The 18,689-nt window shown below is 40.9% G+C and overlaps 1 protein-coding gene across 2 annotated transcripts in view; it reads left to right on the top strand.

The window, feature by feature from the left end:
• LOC118389370 (cadherin-22-like) overlaps positions 1–18,419 on the top strand; it is a 287,048-nt gene extending 268,629 nt beyond the window's left edge. The window contains exons 12-14 of one of the 2 annotated variants that reach the window (XM_052527250.1): positions 7,678–7,795; positions 10,329–10,580; positions 16,583–18,419. In XM_052527250.1, coding sequence (XP_052383210.1) covers positions 7,678–7,795; positions 10,329–10,580; positions 16,583–17,100 — 888 coding nt within the window. In that variant the 3' untranslated portion in view covers positions 17,101–18,419. The remainder of the gene's footprint in view (positions 1–7,677; positions 7,796–10,328; positions 10,581–16,582) is intronic. The other variant, XM_052527251.1, reaches the window with a different exon arrangement.
• Positions 18,420–18,689: the final 270 nt, after the last annotated feature.

An 18,689-nucleotide genomic window follows, 5' to 3' on the forward strand; every position in this document is an offset into this window, starting at 1 on the left:
ATGATCTTCATCAGATGACACTCACAATAAATGTGTGTTTTTTTTATAAAGTTAATCTTTATGTCCAAAAACCTCATTTGAAATTGGTGTGTTATGTTCAGAAATGCATTGTTTCAAACAAACATCCGGTGAAAGTGCAGAGCGCCATATCAAATTACAGAAATACTCATAATAAACATTGTAAAAGATACAGTTTATTCATGGAATATAGATAAACTTCTCCTAAATGCAACCGCTGTGTCAGATTTCAAAAAGACTTTATGGCGAAAGCACACCTTGCGTTTATGTTAGGTCAGCACCTAGCCACAGAAAAACATACAGCCATTTTCCAAAGGAGAGGTGTCACAAAAAACATATACCCTTGATGATCTTCATCAGAATGCACTCCCAGGAATCCCAGTTCCACAATAAATGTTTGCTTTGTTCGATAAAGTCCATAATTTATGTCCAAATACCTCCAAGTCCAGGCGAAAGATCCGTCGAAAAGTCCAAAAAGTTATATTACATTTCGTAGAAACATGTCAAACGATGTATAGAATCAATCTTTAGGATGTTTTTATCATAAATCTTCAATGATGTTTCAACCGGACAATTCCTTTGTCTTTGGAAATGCAATGGAACGCAGATAACTCTCACGGGCGCACGCGAGACTGAGCTCATGGAACTCTGCCAGACACCTGGTTGAAACAGCTCTCATTCTCTCCCCCTTCATAGTAGAAGCCTCAAAGAAGGCTCTAAACTCTATTGAAAACTAGTGGAAGCCTTAGGAAGTGCAATATGACCCCATAGACACTGTATATTCGATAGGCGATAACTTGAAAAACTACAAACCACATATTTCCCACTTCCTGGTTGGATTTTTTTCTGGCAGGTTTTTGCCTGCCATGTGAGTTATGTTATACTCACAGACATCATTAAAACAGTTTTAGAAACTTCTATCCAAATCTACTAATTATATGTGATGACATTTACAAAATAGTTCCCAACACTCTACTCAGCATATTGGATGCAGTCTATCACAGTACCATCAGTTTTGTCACCAAAGCCCCATATCCTGTCTAGCCCAAGCGTTCCGCTAGCGGAACCCCACCTCAACATTCCGTTGAAAAGGCAGCGTGCGAAATTCAAAAATATTTTTTATAAATATGTAACTTTCACACATTAACAAGTCCAATACAGCAAATGAAAGATAAACATCTTGTTAATCTACCCATGGTGTCCGATTTCAAAAATGATTTACAGCGAAAGCACCACATATGATTATGTTAGGTCATAGTCAAGTCACAAAAACACACACAGCCATTTTCCAGCCAAAGAGAGGAGTCACAAAGAGCAGAAATATAGATAAAATTAATCACTAACCTTTGATGATCTTCATCGGATGACACTCATAGGACATCATGTTACACAATACATGTATGTTTTGTTCGATAATGTGCATATTTATATGGACATCCAAAAATCTCAGTTTACATTGACGCGTTACGTGCAGTAATATTTTAATTCCAAAACATCCAGTGATTTTCCCAGAAATACTCATAATAAACATTGATAAAAGATGCAAGTGTTATTCGCAGAATTAAAGATAGACTGATCCTCTCTGCAACCACTGTGCCAGATTTCTTTTAAACTTTATGGAAAAAGCATAATCTGAGATCGGCGCTCAGTACCTGCTTATAAACAATTAGACAATTCCGCCATCTTGGAGTCAACATTAGTTAGAAAAAACACTATAAATATTCACTTACCTTTCTTTGATGATCTTCATCAGAAGGCACTCCCAGGAATCCCAGTTCAACAATAAATGAGTGATTTTTTCCATAAAGTTCCCTGAAGGCCATCATTTAGCCACCTGTTGTTAGCGTGTTCAGCCCAGTAAGCCATCTTCATGGAGGCGCGACTATTTCATCCATGGCAAAACCTCAAAGAGTTCCATTACAGGTCGTAGAAACAAGTCAAAACATGTCTGTAATCAATATTGAGGATGTTTTAACATATATCATCAATAAGGTTCCAACTGGAGAATTTCATTGTCTGAATAATTCATCAAAAAGTGACATGTGCTGCCCCCTAACCTAACAGGATATACTACCCACCACTGCGACCTGTATGCTCTCGTTGGCTGGCCCTCGCTTCATTTTCGACGCCAAACCCACTAGCTCCAGTTCATCTATAAGTCTTTGCTAGGTAAAGCCCCGCCTTATCTCAGCTCACTGGTCACCATAGCAACACCCACCCTTAGCACGCGCTCCAGCAGATATATTTCACTGGTCATCCCCAAAGCCAACACCTTGTTTGTCCGCCTATCCTCCCAGTTCTCTGCTGCCAATGACTGGAACAAATAGCAAAAATCACTGAAGCTATAGACATATCTCCCTCGCTAACTTTAAGCATCAGCTGTCAGAGCAGCTGTACCTGTACACAGCCCATCTGTAAATAGCACACCCAACTACCTCATCCCCATATTGTTATTTATTTACTTTTTGCACCCCAGTATCTCTACTTGCACATCATCATCTGCACATCTATCACTCCAGTGTTAATGCAAAATTGTAATTATTTCTCCTCTTTGGCCTATTTATTGCCTTACCTCCCTAATCTTATTACATTTGCCCACACTGTACATATATTTTTATTTTGTGTTATTGACTGTACGTTTGTTTATCCCATGTGTAACTCTGTGTTGTTTTTGTCGCACGCACTTCTTCATCTTGGCCAGGTCGCAGTTGTAAATGAGAACTTGTTCTCAACTAGCCTACCTGGTTAAATAAAGGTGAAATAAAATAAAATACATTTTCTAAATACCTGTCGCAAGACCCACAGGTTGATGCTTATTTACAAAACCATCTTTGGCCTCACTCCCCCCTATCTGAGATATCTACTGCAGTCCTCATCCTCCACATACAATACCCATTCTGACAGTCACATTCTGTTAAAGGTCCCCAAAGCACACACATCCCTGGGTCTCTCGTCTTTTCAGTTTGCTGCAGCTAGTGACTGGAACAAGCTGCAACAAACACTCAAACTGCATAGTTTTTTTCTCAATCTCTTCATTCAAAGACTCAATCATGGACACTCTTACTGACACTTGTGGCTGCTTTTTGTAATGTATTGTTGTCTCTATCTTCTTGCTCTTTGTGCTGTTGTCTGTGCCCAATAATGTTTGTACCCTGTGCTGCTGCCATGTTGTGTTGCTACCATGTTGTTGTCATCTTGTGTTGCTGCCATGCTATGTTGTTGTCTTGGGTCTCTCTTTATGTAGTGTTGTGATGTGTTTTTTGTCCTATATTTTTATTTAATTTATTTGTATTTTTAATCCCAGCCCCCGTCCCCACAGAAGGCCTTTTGCCTTTTGGTAGGCCGTCATTGTAAATAAGAATTTGTTCTTAACTGACTTGCCTAGTTAAATAAAGGTTAAATAAAAAATAAATAAATACAATTTCTCTCATAGCTGAGATGTGCTGGTTCACTTGCTTATTCAAAATGATTTAAGATCGTGAGAAGGCATCCAAAGCTTTTGTTGCAATTTCCGGTACCATATTTTACTATAGGTAATGATGAGACGTGACAAGTTGAATCATTCAAACCGTTATACAGCCTCCTTGTTCTGTAATTCCTCCACATTCCACCCCCTCAACATCTGTGTCTTTCCATTTTTGAACCTACCCCCAAATCTGGCACATTCTCCTTGTCTGCCCTTTTCGGATTGACACGTTAAACAAGTCTCAGGCCTGTGTCGATCCCCCTCATCGACCCTGTGGCATTTTCCAGACTAGATGCAAATAGACAGATATCATATAGTGCTGTGTGTGCAGGAAAAGGCGGGGCGGAGAAGCAAATACTGAGTAAGGCCCCGGGTAGAGGTGCCTGTCAACTCAACATAGCCTTCTCAAAGCCCAGCTAGTGGGTCAGTGTGACAGATCACCAGGGCTCAGTCCTCCCCTGGGACAGTACAAGTGAGATGAATAATGCGAGGTCCCTCTGAAACACACATTGCCACATACACACACATGGGGGCTCATGCTCACAAAAACATGCTCAAATCCGCAATCACATCGACTCGCACAGACAGAAGCATGTGCACAGTCACACACATACAGATACACACGCACACATATATATGCACACATAACAGATTCCCCCCCACACACACAGCATGCAAATTGACAATATGACAAGCAGACAGGCAGATTTGCAACAGTATTTTACGTGTTGCATCCGAGATTGACTGAATAATTTTTTAACTCACTAAAATGACATTCAACCAGTTTTTGCTGATTAACATGCACATATAACCTGAAAGACACATACACTGTCTTGATTTAACAACCCTCCACAATTTTCCAACCATTTGTCTCGGACAATGAGTCATTTTACAAGTATTCACTTAAATAATGTTTTATTTAATTCTAACCTACCCCTAATGATTGTGAACCCCTTTGCAACGCTTTGAGGTTCTTGTATCTTACCTTGACACGGCTGAACGTCAGTCTCCCCTCTTAAAGTCTCCCTGGTTGCCCACTGAAGTGGCAGATTACCTTCACAAATGGGAAAGCAAGACACATTCTCTGGACCTTTACCCTGTACCCTGGCCCCAGGGTATATATGCTAGTTTTGGAAAAAAACGATCCCTCGTGCTTTCCAAGGGTGTTTATAGATGTAAAGGGTCAGATGGGGTACTGTTAGATAGAAATCTAATTAGGTGATTGTGCTTGATGGAGCTGCTCAATAAACACTTGCTCTCATTCAATATGCTTTAATTGAATGAATAAAAAGGTTAATGTTGCCAAAGCAAAGTGATACACACAATTCTGAAAACAACAGTGACAATAATAAAAAATAGTAGCTATAATACAAAAAAGTATAGAAAATAGTATGGTTTTTTACACCAGCTTCAAACAGCTGAAACAAAAATATTTTGGGTTATGGAAAATTCACTACATTACTAAAGGTATGTGGACACCTGATCGTCGAACATTTCATTCCACACTCATGCGCATTAATATGGAGTTGGTCCCCCATTTGCTGCTATAACAGCCTCCACTCTTCTGGGAAGGCTTTCCACTAGATGCTGGGACTTGTTTCCATTCAGCCACAAGAGCAATAGTGAGGTTGGGCACTGGCGTTGGGAGATGAGGCCTGGCTCGCAATCGGCGTTCCAATGGATCCCAAAGGTGTTCAATGGGGTTGAGGTCAGGCTCTATGCGGGTCAGTCAAGTTCTTTCACACTGATTTCGTTAAACCATTTCTATATGCACCTCCCTTTGTGTACGGGGGCATTTTCATGCTGAAACAGGAACGGGCCTTCCCCAAACTGTTGACACCAAGTTGGAAACACAGTATGGTCTAGAATGTAAGTGTATGCTGTTGTGTTAAGATTTCCCTTCACAAGAACTAAGGGGCCTAGCCCAAACCATAAAAAAACATCCCTAGACCATTATTCCTCATCCACCAAACTTTACAGTTGGAACTATCCATTGGGGTAGGTAATGTTCTCCTGGCGTCCGCCAAACTCAGATTCGTCCATCGGATTGTCAAATGGTGAAACGTGATTCGTCACTCCAGAGAATGCATTTCCATGGAGCTTTACACCGCTCCAGCCGATGCTTGGCATTGCTCATGGTGATCTTAGGCTTGTGTGCGGCTATGGAAACCCATTTCATGAAGCTCCTGACAAACAGTTCTTGTGCTGACATTGCTTCTAGAGGCAGTTTGGAACTCGGCAGTGAGTGTTGCAACCGAGAACAGAATCATTTTTATACGCTACGCGCTTCAGCACTCGGTGGTCCCATTCTGTGACCCACCACTTATGTCTGAGGCGTTGTTGCTCCTAGACGTTTCCACTTTACAATAACAGCACTTACAACAGCGAGGGCCAGCCTACGAGAGTGTACAGGTCGCAGTGGTGGGTAGTATATGTGGCTTTGGTGACAAAAATGATGGCACTGGGATAGACGGCATCCAATTTGTTGAGTAGAGTGTTGGGGGCTATTTTGTAAAACTGACCATCGGTAGGATGGTCAGTTTTACGAGGGTATGTTTGGCAGCATGAGTGAAGGAGGCTTTGTTTGCGAAATAGGAAACTGATTCTAGATTTAATTTTGGATTGGAGATGCTTGATGTGAATCTGGAAGGAGAGTTTCCAGTCTAACCAGACACCCTAGGTATTTGTAGTTGTCCACATATTCTAAGTCAGAACCATGCAGAGTAGTGATGCTGGGCAGGCGGGCAGGTGTGGGCAGCGATCGGTTGAAGAGCAAGCATTTAGTTTTACTTGCATTTAAGAGCAGTTGGAGGCCGCGGAAGGAGAGTTGTATGGCATTGAAGCTCGTCTGGAGGTTAGTTAACACAGTGACCAAAGAAGGGCCAGAAGTATACAGAATGGGGTGTCGTCTGTGTAGAGGTGGATCAAAGAATCACCAGCAGCAAGGCTCAGGCCCTGAAGCAAGGATATGCATGTTATTGGTACCATTTGAAAGGAAACACTGAGGTTTATAGAAATGTGAAAGTAATGTAGTAGAATACAACACAATAGATCTGGTAAAAGATAATACAGAAACAAAATGAATTGTTCATTTGTAAAAAAAGAAAATCTTCTTTGAAATGCAAGAGGAAGGCCATAATGTATTATTGCAGCCCAGGTGCAATTTAGATGTTGGCCAATAGATGGCAGCAGTGTATGTGCAACGTTTTAGACTGATCCAATGAACCATTGTATTTCTGTTCAAAATGTTGTATCAAGACTGCCCAAATGTGCCTAATTTGTTTATTAATAACTTTTCATGTTCAAAATGTGCACTCCCCTCAAGCAATAGCGCGGTATTATTTCACTGTAATAGCTACTGTAAATTGGACAGTACAGTTAGATTAATAAGAATTTAAGCTTTCTGCTAATATCAGATATGTCTATGTCCTGGGAAATGTTCTTGTTACTTACAACCTGATGCTAATCGCATTAGCCTACATTAGCTCAACCATCCCGTGGAAGGGACACCGATCCCGAAGATGTTTTAAAACAAGTTGTAACTTCTTGATTTATTCTCACAAGACTTATCTTATAGAGAATCCTTCCAAGTCCAGAAAAGGGAATCATGTCCTCACACACGGCTCTCCAAATCTTTAGCTTTAATCATCTTTAAAAGTGTTACTGTTAGGAACAATTTGTCTGAGTGTGAACATCGAGAGATGCATGCATATGTGTGTGGATCCCCTTTACTCTCTCTCTCTCTCTCTCTGTCAGTGTGTGTGTGTGTGTGTGTGTGTAATAAATCCAGAACTGTACGAGCCTGTTGACAAGCGTATAATGAGAACTGAACGTTGGATTGTAGGAGGATTGCCTGATGTGTCCCCTTATTTCAATCCCCCTTTCCCCTCTATAAAGAGACCCATCTGTTGTTTTAGATAGTCAGTTAATTGAATATCTGCAGCTAATTTGGTTAACCATAAAGTGCCCCATATTTCCTTCCATGTGCTACTCTACTCATCAGTCCGTGGCACACTGAATAAATGTGAAAACGTAATTTATCAACTAGCGCTTCAATGCTGGCTTCAATGAAATAGAATGAGGAGGTATGAATTTTCATTGCGGGGCTGTCTTGAGGTTAAGGGATGGCTGGGATAGGAATGGTGGCTCGTGTAAAGTCATCCTCGTGTCTTGATTTCCTTCCTCTCTGGCAGCTCATTCACTCTATCAGCGTGGTGGATAGGGACGAGCCGCAGTTGGGCCACCGCTACTACTTCACCCTGGCACCGGAGGCCACCAACAACCGCCACTTCACCCTGTGGGATGTCAAAGGTAAGAGGTCAAAAGTTATAGGTCAGAGGTCATACAGTTCTTACAGAGCGACTCTGAAGGTCATTTTGAGGGATGAATCTGGACATCCCTGTGCAATGCCTCAGAGGATCTTTAAGCTGCCCGTGCGTGAGTGGAGCTGTTAGAGTATACTGTGTCTGTCATATGTGATATGAATGAGTCAAACTGTGTAGCATGAAAGGTTATTAAATATACTGTGAAATATGTGTAGCTGGAAAAGTATGTGTCATATGGTGCAGTATATGGACATACTGTTCTGCTTAATTAATATTAGTGCCCCTACCTTATGAAACACAATGTAAGGACATCCATTTTCTAGTGGCGACTTTGCAGTGGACCCAAACCTTTTTCTTTTTGTTGTTGTTGCAAAACGCTGACTCCATGGAGCCAAGCGGGATGACATGTTAGCAAGCAAATCCCTCTTTGGAAATGGGTACCTAAGTGGATGTGACGCGTGGCCTAATCAAGATTGATCTGACATGGTGAAAATGTCAGAGGAGCGAGCCAGGCAAATGTCAGAGGAGGCTGTGGCGTGGCCTGGTGTAGCGCAGTCACATGCCTGGGCAGGGGGGCCTGGGTACTGGGAAACACGGGCTCAGCGTCTGCATGAGTCGACTCACCCCTCCGCCCACATACACACACAGACTCATGCATATACGCAGAGACACAGACAAGCACACAAATGCACATGCATTTGAAGGCTATTTGAACTAATCACACACGTATATACACACAGACAAACCTATATGCTGGCATCACACACACACGCACATAAATACACACACACACACACACACACACAATGTGCTCAGCAGTATGCATGCTCTCACACAGAGACACAGTGGCTCAGACCTTTTATCCTCCCACCTATTTTTTCCACTGTTCTTCAGTTTTCATGGACACATTTGTCAACCTGTCAGATTGGATCTGTCACTTTCTCTTTTCACCATCACGGCTTCACTTTCCATTCTGTTTTCGTGCTTTGACACGTTAAAGACAAACAGGCACTTATTTTCATTCCTCAAAACTTTTTAGTGATTATTTTTGGAAGTCTGCGAAGCTAATCTTGGCCATTGAAGGATAAAAGGTCTACAGGTGTCGCAAAAGTGACGTCTTGCTTTACTTATTGACTTTATAGTCGCGGTAGGGAACATTTGTTATAAAGCTTGTAAAATAAGTGTGTTTTGTTTTGTCAGATTTTGTCAGAGTTTTTGTTACTGTTAATAAGTCAATTTTTAATTTACTAATCTGATTCATGTAAATTAACATGACATTCAATAAAAAAACGACTCCAATAAAACACGCATAATTAGCTCATACATTCCCCTGTCGCCTCATAAAATATCTAAAAAAATACACAGTTTAGAACGCACTTGTCAACGCACCTATTAGTGCAATGAAACGTCCCTTTATTTTCAATGGGTTTAAGATGGTATGGATACTTTCTGGTACTTACCTCAAGTAATTTAACACCATTGGTCATTTCTTAACGCTTTTGTCAATGAATCTCAAAGTGAAATGAATATTGAAATTACTAGGGAACTACCATTTTAGCCATTTCAAGGTGATTATGAAAATGTCTTTCGGAAAGTTACAATTCAACGACGAGAGAACCTAAGATTACTGCATGCCTCTTCTGTCCATTCAGAAAGGCATACTTATGAAATAGGATGCCGAGTCAAAGTCAGAGGGTCAATGTCACAGACATTATACTCCGCAAAGTTCCCGTACACAAACAGCCATGGTTATAGGAAGAGTGTACTGCCTGCCTGTGACAGAGAAGTGCTCTAGCTGCATCGATGACAGTGATATATGCCTCCAGTGATGAATTGTCTAGCGTCTTATATACAAATCCATCCACACTAGATATTCTGACTATATTTGTCAACGCCTGATGCTGTATGTATTGTATATGTCTCTCTGAGAGGCCATGCACCAGTTAGGTTTTAGTTCAAATTTGGCATCCTCCAATTTTCTCCCCTTGGTTACATTTGACTAAAAAGAATGTGTGATGAATAGACAGTTACAGTTCTTGGTTAGCTAACTAGCGAATTTTAGCCATATTATCATAGACAGGACATCATTCAAAAACATCAAAACAATGTGTGGTATTAAGAACAAGAGAAAACTAGATGAAATGAGCCACATACAATTCCCCACGTGGCAGCTTCTTGTCAAGTACCTATTTGCGCAAATCTATTTCCCAGGTAGCACCACATTTCTTTACAGAATTATCTTGTTCTCTGACTTGTCTACCTGTGTGGGACTATAAAATTGGAACACTATAATGGACATTGGCATATCGGCAACATGACTATGCATGACGGCAATTCAACCGCCACGTTATGAAGGTCTATGGCCTAGGCCACTCTAGTATTATCTCATATACAGTATTATGTCTCTATGTTACAGATAACCCTGCAGGGATTTGAACCCAGCGCTTGGGCTTCCACCGCCAACAGCAGATAGTTATGAAGGTATGACAGGCCACTGGTATAATATCTCTTTGTTCCAGACAATACTGCGGGAATCCGGACACAGCGCTCAGGCTTCAACCGCCACGAGCAGAACGTCTACCTTCTGCCTATCCTGGTAGTGGATAGCGGGCCTCCCGCCCTGAGCTCCACGGGCACCTTGACCATCCACGTGTGTGGCTGTGACCCGGAGGGCACCATCCAGTCCTGCAATGCCACCGCCTACGCCATTAGCACCTCACTCAGTCCCGGGGCCCTCATAGCCCTACTGGTTTGCATGCTCATACTCATTGGTAAGTATGGAACAAAAGTGAAAATTGAACTGAGTTCCTTCAAATTTAGCTGCGCTTGATTGAGCCTGTCTGGCATAAAATAACCAACAGCATAGTCGTAAAAGTGCAACCCCGTCCATTTGGCACTGTAGGAAGTCAAAGTATTTGGAAAGGGAAAAATGTTATTTGAATCTACGTCTGCAATCATCTGTTTTAGCTCCAAAATAAGTGAGCACTTTTGGGTAAAGCAACTATTTAAAACTAACGGCATGTTGACCTGTTCGTCTGCTTGTACGGTTTTTGGACTAAATAAATTGCACACTTGTTGGGATATTTTTTTGAAATATTTACTGAGTCACAAATTAATGAAACCGCCCTTCTGGTGGAATAAGTAAACTGTAAAGACACAATCTGGAGATAGGATCAAATTGAAGGATACAGATTTTTTTTCGGTAAACATAGGATTAACTATGTTTACAACTGCCATTAATAAAGGAAAGGCATCTGCTCTGCATGATCTGATGGGGGTCTATCAGGACACAGAACAATGTTTTTGTTTTAAAACAGGAGAGAAGTAGACAAATGTATACAGTACAGGGAATACAGGTATAAGTACATGGCATATATGAGTAAATGGGAATAATTCAAAACAATGTGAATAATACAGTATAGGGACTGTAACACCAAAGTACAGTCTACATCTACAGATGTGTCCTTCATTCATGAATGTCATGTATCTATGATTTGTTTTCTATTTTCTGTCACAATTTTCCATATTTGTGACATTGCAGTTGGGCAACTCTCAATCCCCTTTCATGAGATTTTTTCCCCCAAGTGGATAGTACATACAATAGTTGGGGAGGGGGAACTGAATGGTGAGAGTGGGAGGCCTAGTAGAAAGAAGGTGGGAGGGGGGAGCTGCCCCAGCACTCACATCTCTTTTTAAAATAGACAAGGCGTTCCAGACGTTCTCAGATACCAGCATTCACACACACACACTCTCAGCAGGAGTGCTAGGCGAGAGAAGATTTTGTGTTGTCATCTTTGAAAGTTTAATGAGTCGCTTTAAATTCTTGCCTCGTCAATACTAGCAAAACGTTCCTATTTTGGCTGCGGTAGAAACGAAAGCTGTGCACGTCATCGTCAGTTTATTTTTTTCTTACTTTGCTAATATGTGTTTCACATCTCATTTGTTTTGAATGACTGATGAACAGGCTGAGGTTTCAACCCAAATGGCACCCTATTCCAGGGCCCAGAGTGCTCTGGTCAAGTAGTGCACTAGAGAATAGGGTGCCATTTGGAATTTACTTTGGTTCATCCAGCGTCTCTGAATCAGGGAGGTAGTATTGTTTTTAGGGTAGTTTTGATGTAATGTCTTTATTAACTTAAGCGTAGTAAGCTTCAAAATGAACCTATATTTTATTAATTGGGGTTTTTACATCACTGCCTGGTATGGCAACTGCTCAGCCTCTGACCGCAAGGCACTACAGAGGGTAGTGCAAACGGCCCAGTTCATCACTGGGGCAAAGCTTCCAGCCATCCAGGACCTCTATACCAGGCGGTGCCAGAGGAAGGCCCTAAATATTGTCAAAGACTCCAGCCACCCAAGTCATAGACTGTCCTCTCTGCTACCGCACGGCAAGTGGTACTGGAGCGCCAAGTCTAGGTCCAAGAGGCTTCTTAACAGCTTCTACCCCCAAGCCATAAGTCTCCTGAACATCTAATCAAATGCCTACCCAGACTATGCATAGTCACTTTAATAACTCTACCTACATGTACATATTACCTCAATTACCTCAACTAACCAGTGCCCCCGCACATTGACTCTGTACCGGTACCCCCCTGTATATATCCTCCACATTGACTCTGTACCGGCACCCCCCTGTATATAGCCTCCACATTGACTCTGTACCGGTACCCCCCTGTATATAGTCTCGCTATTGTTGTTTTACTGCTGCTCCTTAATTACTTGTTACTTTTATTTTTTATTCTTATTCGTATTTATATATATATTTTTAAACTGCATTGTTGGTTAGGGGCTCGTAAGTAAGACTTTCACTGTAAGGTTTACACATGTTGTATTCGGTGCATGTGACGACTATAATTTGATTTGATTCGATTTCAAATGCCTTTTGGCCCTCAACCAAAACGTTAAGATGATGTACAAACCTGAAGCAGGCAAGCTTAACTATAAAAAGCAGTGGTTAAAAAGTACTGTGTTTTGTGGTACTATAGCTGTACCACCTCAAAGGGTCATTTAAAGTCAGGAATTAAAACAGACCTTTTAATTCCAGTTTTCCCCAATGCATTTAAATGTCGAATTGGAATATCAGTGTACTTCCTAAATTAACTCAATTGAAGTGCCACTTACCCTAAGCCTGCTATCTCAGTAAAGTTCCTGTCTTCAAAAACTAGCTGTCCATAAAATGTCCCATTGTTTAAAGGAAAATTAGATATAAAATATGATGTGGCGTATGTTCGGTGAAGCAGGTGGTGAGTAGCCTAAGATGAAATTAAAAAAACATTGATATCTGTCATCATTAAACTCCCATTTACTGTTTGCAGTGTAATTCTGCCAATACCTTGGCTGATTTTCACCCATTTGAAAAGATCGCAGTTCAAGTAATGTCAGATACACACAAATTAATATTGACTGATTGATATTCATTGGTAGAAAATGGAAACAACACCTATATTAAGTGGCTAGTGCTCTAAGCAGCTCTAAGACCACTGAGGTATTGCCAATTATAGTGGAGGTCCTGGGCTGGGAGAGAGCTGAGCTGAACTGGGCTCAAGGGAATGAGAACGGACAGCGTGTGTTTAACAGCCACCTTGTGTGTTAATGGGCGATAGGGATTGGAGCCAAACGACTGACTTACCTGTGTGTCAGCCTTGACTTCCCAACGATCCACCCACAGAACACACACAATGAGCGCAAACACACACACACACACACACACACACACACACACACACACACACACACACACACACACACACACCCTAAATAACCACGCAGAGAGCCTAGACACACACACACAACAAACAAAATGACTCCCACCAACTCGCCTGTTGATCTGTACGTGTTTGTGAGTGTGGTTGGGGGGATAACCCAGCTCTCCGGAGGTACCCAAGCACTGTATTAGATTGTGGCATGATGAGCGAAATGAAAACACATTTCTCTCTAATTAGCAACAAACAAACAATCCCTCCATCAGTTAATTTAGTGGGTGACGTGTTGAATCCATTTTGGCGCGGCGAGGAATCTGCGCACATCCGTACCAATTACACCCCATCTGCTGTGATGAACTCCTTGGCTCATGTGGTTTGGCGCAGCCCAAGGGTAAATTGCTCGTCTTGTCTGGACCTCTTATCGGAGCACTCTGTACACAGAGGAGCAGCCACATGTTAAGAGGGCAGGTACAACATGTACGCAGGACATATCATAGGCTGTGCATTATGCCATGCATAACATGCAGAATGTGACTTTGGAGATGATGTGTTATATTACCGTCACTGTAACACTGCAAATAACAGTAACATTGAAAGATTGAATTCATATCTCTTTAACAAGAATGAAGCAGCCAATGAATTCCCTCTGATTTTCCATTTCCACTAAGATAAAACATAATACTATACAACACACTGTAGTATCCCCCTCGATCGTGTAGTGCTTACTATAGGATGTTGTAGAGTACTATACTACAAACTGTAGTATTCCTTGATCATGTAGTGTTTACCTTAGAACATTGTTGTATAATGTGTAGAATACTATAGTACACACTGTACTAACTCTCAAACACGTAGTGCTTACTTTAGAAGTTTTAGGTCGATTGGGACTCCTAGTTAGCTTTACTGCTACCTGCTAGCTTTGTCGATGTTGTTTTGATTTGAACGGGATGTCCTTGGGGAGCTCATGCCAGGAATTTCCTCTAAGGTTCCCCCTCGATCGTGTATTGCTTACTATAGAATTGTGTAGTATACTGTAGAATAATATACTCCACACTGTAGCATCACCTGAGTGATTGTTTTTATTTGACTATATAAAAACACAATACAACCACAAATTTGGATACGATGAATTTAGAAATTTGTTGAGAATAACTAAAAACGTTTCATGTATTTTTATTGTGGTCCTAGTTCAAACATGTTACACATTACAACTAACTCACATGAAAAATCTACTATAGTATACTATGGTCTAAATACTGTATTATTACTATATTTATATACTATAGTATTCAATGTAGTGTTGTTGCAGACATGACTATAGCATACTATAATATTCATTGTAGATTTTTTGCAGACTTTACTGTAGTATTTACTGTAGTGATTTTGCTGGCATGACTGTAATCTCCCAAGTCTTTGCCGAAGACAAGCATACCCATAACATGATACAGCCACCACCATGCTTGAAAATATGAAGAGGGGTACCACAGTGATGTGTTGTGTTGGATTTGTCCCAAACATAACACTCTATTTTCAGGTAATTTATTTGACATTTTTTGTAGTTTCACTTCATTGCTTAGGTGTATTGATACTCCATCCAACATTGTATTAATAACTTCATCATGGTCAAAGGGATATTCAATGAATACTTATTGACTCTAGACATATCAGCTTTTTGTTTTTAATTATTTTTTTCAAACTTTCTAAAAACATAATTCCACTTTGACAATATGGGTATTTATTGTAGGCCAGTGACACAAAATCTAAAATTAACAATTTAAAATTCACGCTGTAATACAACAAAATGTGGAAAAAGTCAAGGGGTGTGAATACTTTCTGAATGCACTGTTAATGAAAGTCATTAGTGAGCTGACCCACTGATGGCCATCATCACATGCTAGATTAGTCAATGTTCAACGATGGAGGTGATAGCATATCAACCTCATGCCGCGTGGAACGGTAATGGCTTCAATCCCAATAATAATAGTAATGGTAATAGTAGTGATATACATATTAATCGTCATATTAGTCCAAAATAGTCATGATCTACATTGTTTGAATATTCATATCGTCATTATATTTTTATTTCCACATTTGATGAAGACTAGATTAGTGAAGATTGGTGTTGTCATAGCGCTGACATTTAGTTTGGTAAGTGGTAGACAGGAAGTTTTAATTAATTAATCAATCAGAGCCCCTCTGGAATAACCATATGTCTGGAGAAGGGTGGCTACAGCTAAGTGGTAGTTTTCTAATCAGGCAGTAATTAAAATAAGTAAGCTTGGATTAAAGCCCTGATTGATTTATTGGGATGGGACACAGCTTTTGTTTTTCCTCCGCCTCATTAGACTATTAAGTGATCCATCTCAGTTGTTTTCCTTTTTAATTCAGACTTAATTTTTCTGTCATTAAACCCTCTGTTGGTGGACGCCAAAACAGTAGAGCTCTGCTCTAAATTTCTGTCTGGTTCTAATGCAGCATGTCTCACTTGAATAAGTATTGATGAACAGATCAGCCTCTATTAAGCATTTGAAAACATATTTCTGGGCGAGCAATTAGGAATTTTGCTTTGTGCACTGGTGGAGAATCAATGCCCATGCATTGGAAATGTTACCCTTCATCATTTAAGCTTCAATTTGCTGTCTTTTTTGGGGTGAAATCAAAATTGGAAAACCAGAGATGGAAAAGGAAAGGGCAAACTTTTTGCTAATAAATACAAAAAAGGCTGTTGTAATTTCATTAGCCACCCACCATTTGCACAATCCAATATTCTTCATTCGTCTTGTGTTATTCCCCTTTGTGCTTGAGAGAATCTTTACAAAAGGGCAGATGTTTTTGTTCATTCGTATAATTCATTAGTCTTCGCTTCATGACGTGAAATTACTCTCTACCAGCTACTCTCTGAGAGTTTCTCCAAATGTTCACTGGCAACTCCAGATAATAATCCAGAGCTTTGGCTCACAACTTCTGCACAGCACAGACACACATCCTAGGCTCTGACTTCCCCACTGTCGATGCGGCTAATCCCTAAACCCCTTAATCCCTAATCCCATGCTCTTTCTCCACCTCTGCAGTCCTGGTGCTGCTAATCCTGACCCTGAAGCGTCACCGCAAGGGCCAGAGCATGTCGGAGGATGAGGAGGACATGCGCGACAATGTCATCAAGTACAACGACGAGGGTGGCGGCGAGCAGGACACGCAGGCCTACGACATGAGTACCCTGCGCAACCTCTTTGACTTTCCAGAGACCAAGGGTAGCTCGTCCGAGTCAGGCCCTGAACTACGCACGCTGCCCCAGTGGATTCAGGGGCGGATGAGTGGTGACGGGGAGGCGGCCGACTTCTCCCTCTTCAAGGGCTACATCCGCAAGAAGGTGGAGCAGACAGATGGCGACCTGTCGGTGCCGCCCTACGACTCATTCCAGACGTACGCCTTCGAGGGAAACAGCTCGCCGGCCCTCTCTCTCAGCTCCATCCACACCTTGTCCACCACATCTGATCAGGATTTCTCCTACCTCAGCGACTGGGGGCCGCGCTTCAGGCAACTGGCGGGATACTATGCCCCGGGACATCCTGAGGAAGACGGCTCCTAGCGTTGTCCTCGGCCCAGACCCTTTCTCCTTTTCCATCCCCTGCACTGTATCAAGAGCCCAGTGTCAAAACTGTCCTAAAAAGCACTCCTCCAACTCCTTCAGAGCAACAGAACTGAATCCCAGTCAGTGTGAGTCGGAAATCAATTTGGTCAACAACAAAAAATCTTATTTCGAAACTTCAAGTTTGACTTTTTTTCAAAGAGAAACATTGAGTTTTCACATGGTTTGAAAAGTCATGGTGATAGGTGGGCTGATGAGGGATTAAAGGAGGTGTTATCCATTCACTATTCCCTTTACAGTAAAGAACAAAGGAGTAAGACGTAATACAATATAAGTGGTGCGCCACAGGTTACAATACAATTACATTTTACATTTGTTTCTGGGTATTTTCTGTCTGGAGTCAAAGACTGGTCCATTTTTAGCTTTGTGAGTGTGGAGGCTCTGAGGACATTCAGAGAAATGAACATTATGAAACTCAACAGGGGGTTAATATGTATCTGTGATAAATATGTATTTATTTATGAACAAATATTAATGTATTTATTCCTTTTGTATTTATGTATTTATTTTGTCCATAATCACCGCACCACTTGTAACAATGGACATCAAATGAAGAATGATATAGAAATATTTATTATGGTGAAAAAAACCTGAGGAGAGAAGAGCTTCTGTATAAGCACGTAGCAGAGGACTTAACAAAGGTGATATTTGGGTCACAAACAACTACAGTCTTGGAAATATTTGTATTTATTTTTCAGGAACACTTTTGTAAAATAGACAACACGACTGGAAGACGGAGCGCGACTAAAAAGAAAAGGGTCAGAGAACAAAGGATGAGTCGATTCAGTGCAAAGATTGGTTTTGGTTTGATATGCTTTCAATGTATTGTAAAGATTTGAGGTGTGATGAAGGATGTGGGACATTAGGTGTTAACTGGGTTTTTGCTTGGCTTTTTCACCGCCATTTAAAAGGCAATAAGGCACAATCCGCACAAGTGATTCAAGACTATACTGTATGAAATGACCGTGTTTTTTTCATGGAGTTGGGTATTTGTTCATTCCAGAATTTGTATGTGTGTGTCCAACTTGTTTTCTATTCCAGAAGATTTGATTACTTTTATTTCACAGGGTGGATGAATATGTGGGGTGACAGGTACAGAAATAAGGGATGAGTAGATGGAATTCCTCCACCCAGTATCCAAAACCTATTTAATGTTGATCTTAAACTTGCAAATGTATGGAAAATAAAATCAATAAAAAATGTAATGATTTGTTTTGTTAAAAGACTGATGGCTTTTTCTCCACATTGTAAAAACTGAGATCTTTATGATCTAATAGATTTATTACATCTTATCTTACCAAGTCAATGTTTGAGAGTCACTACAGTATTGCCAGGATACAGTTTTATCTTATCGTAGTTGATCCAATACAGTGAAACTACCCTCATAATTACGGTATGATGACACTTGTTTACTGAAGTTTCTTTTCAGGGAGCAATAATCCTGCATCCAGGAAGTGAATTGTGTAGCTTGGTTCCACTACAGTACAGTCAGAATGTGTAGGTATAATTACTGCCGACGATGGCTAGAT

Source organism: Oncorhynchus keta, chromosome 10, assembly GCF_023373465.1.
Source record: "Oncorhynchus keta strain PuntledgeMale-10-30-2019 chromosome 10, Oket_V2, whole genome shotgun sequence".
Classification (NCBI taxonomy): domain Eukaryota; kingdom Metazoa; phylum Chordata; class Actinopteri; order Salmoniformes; family Salmonidae; genus Oncorhynchus; species Oncorhynchus keta.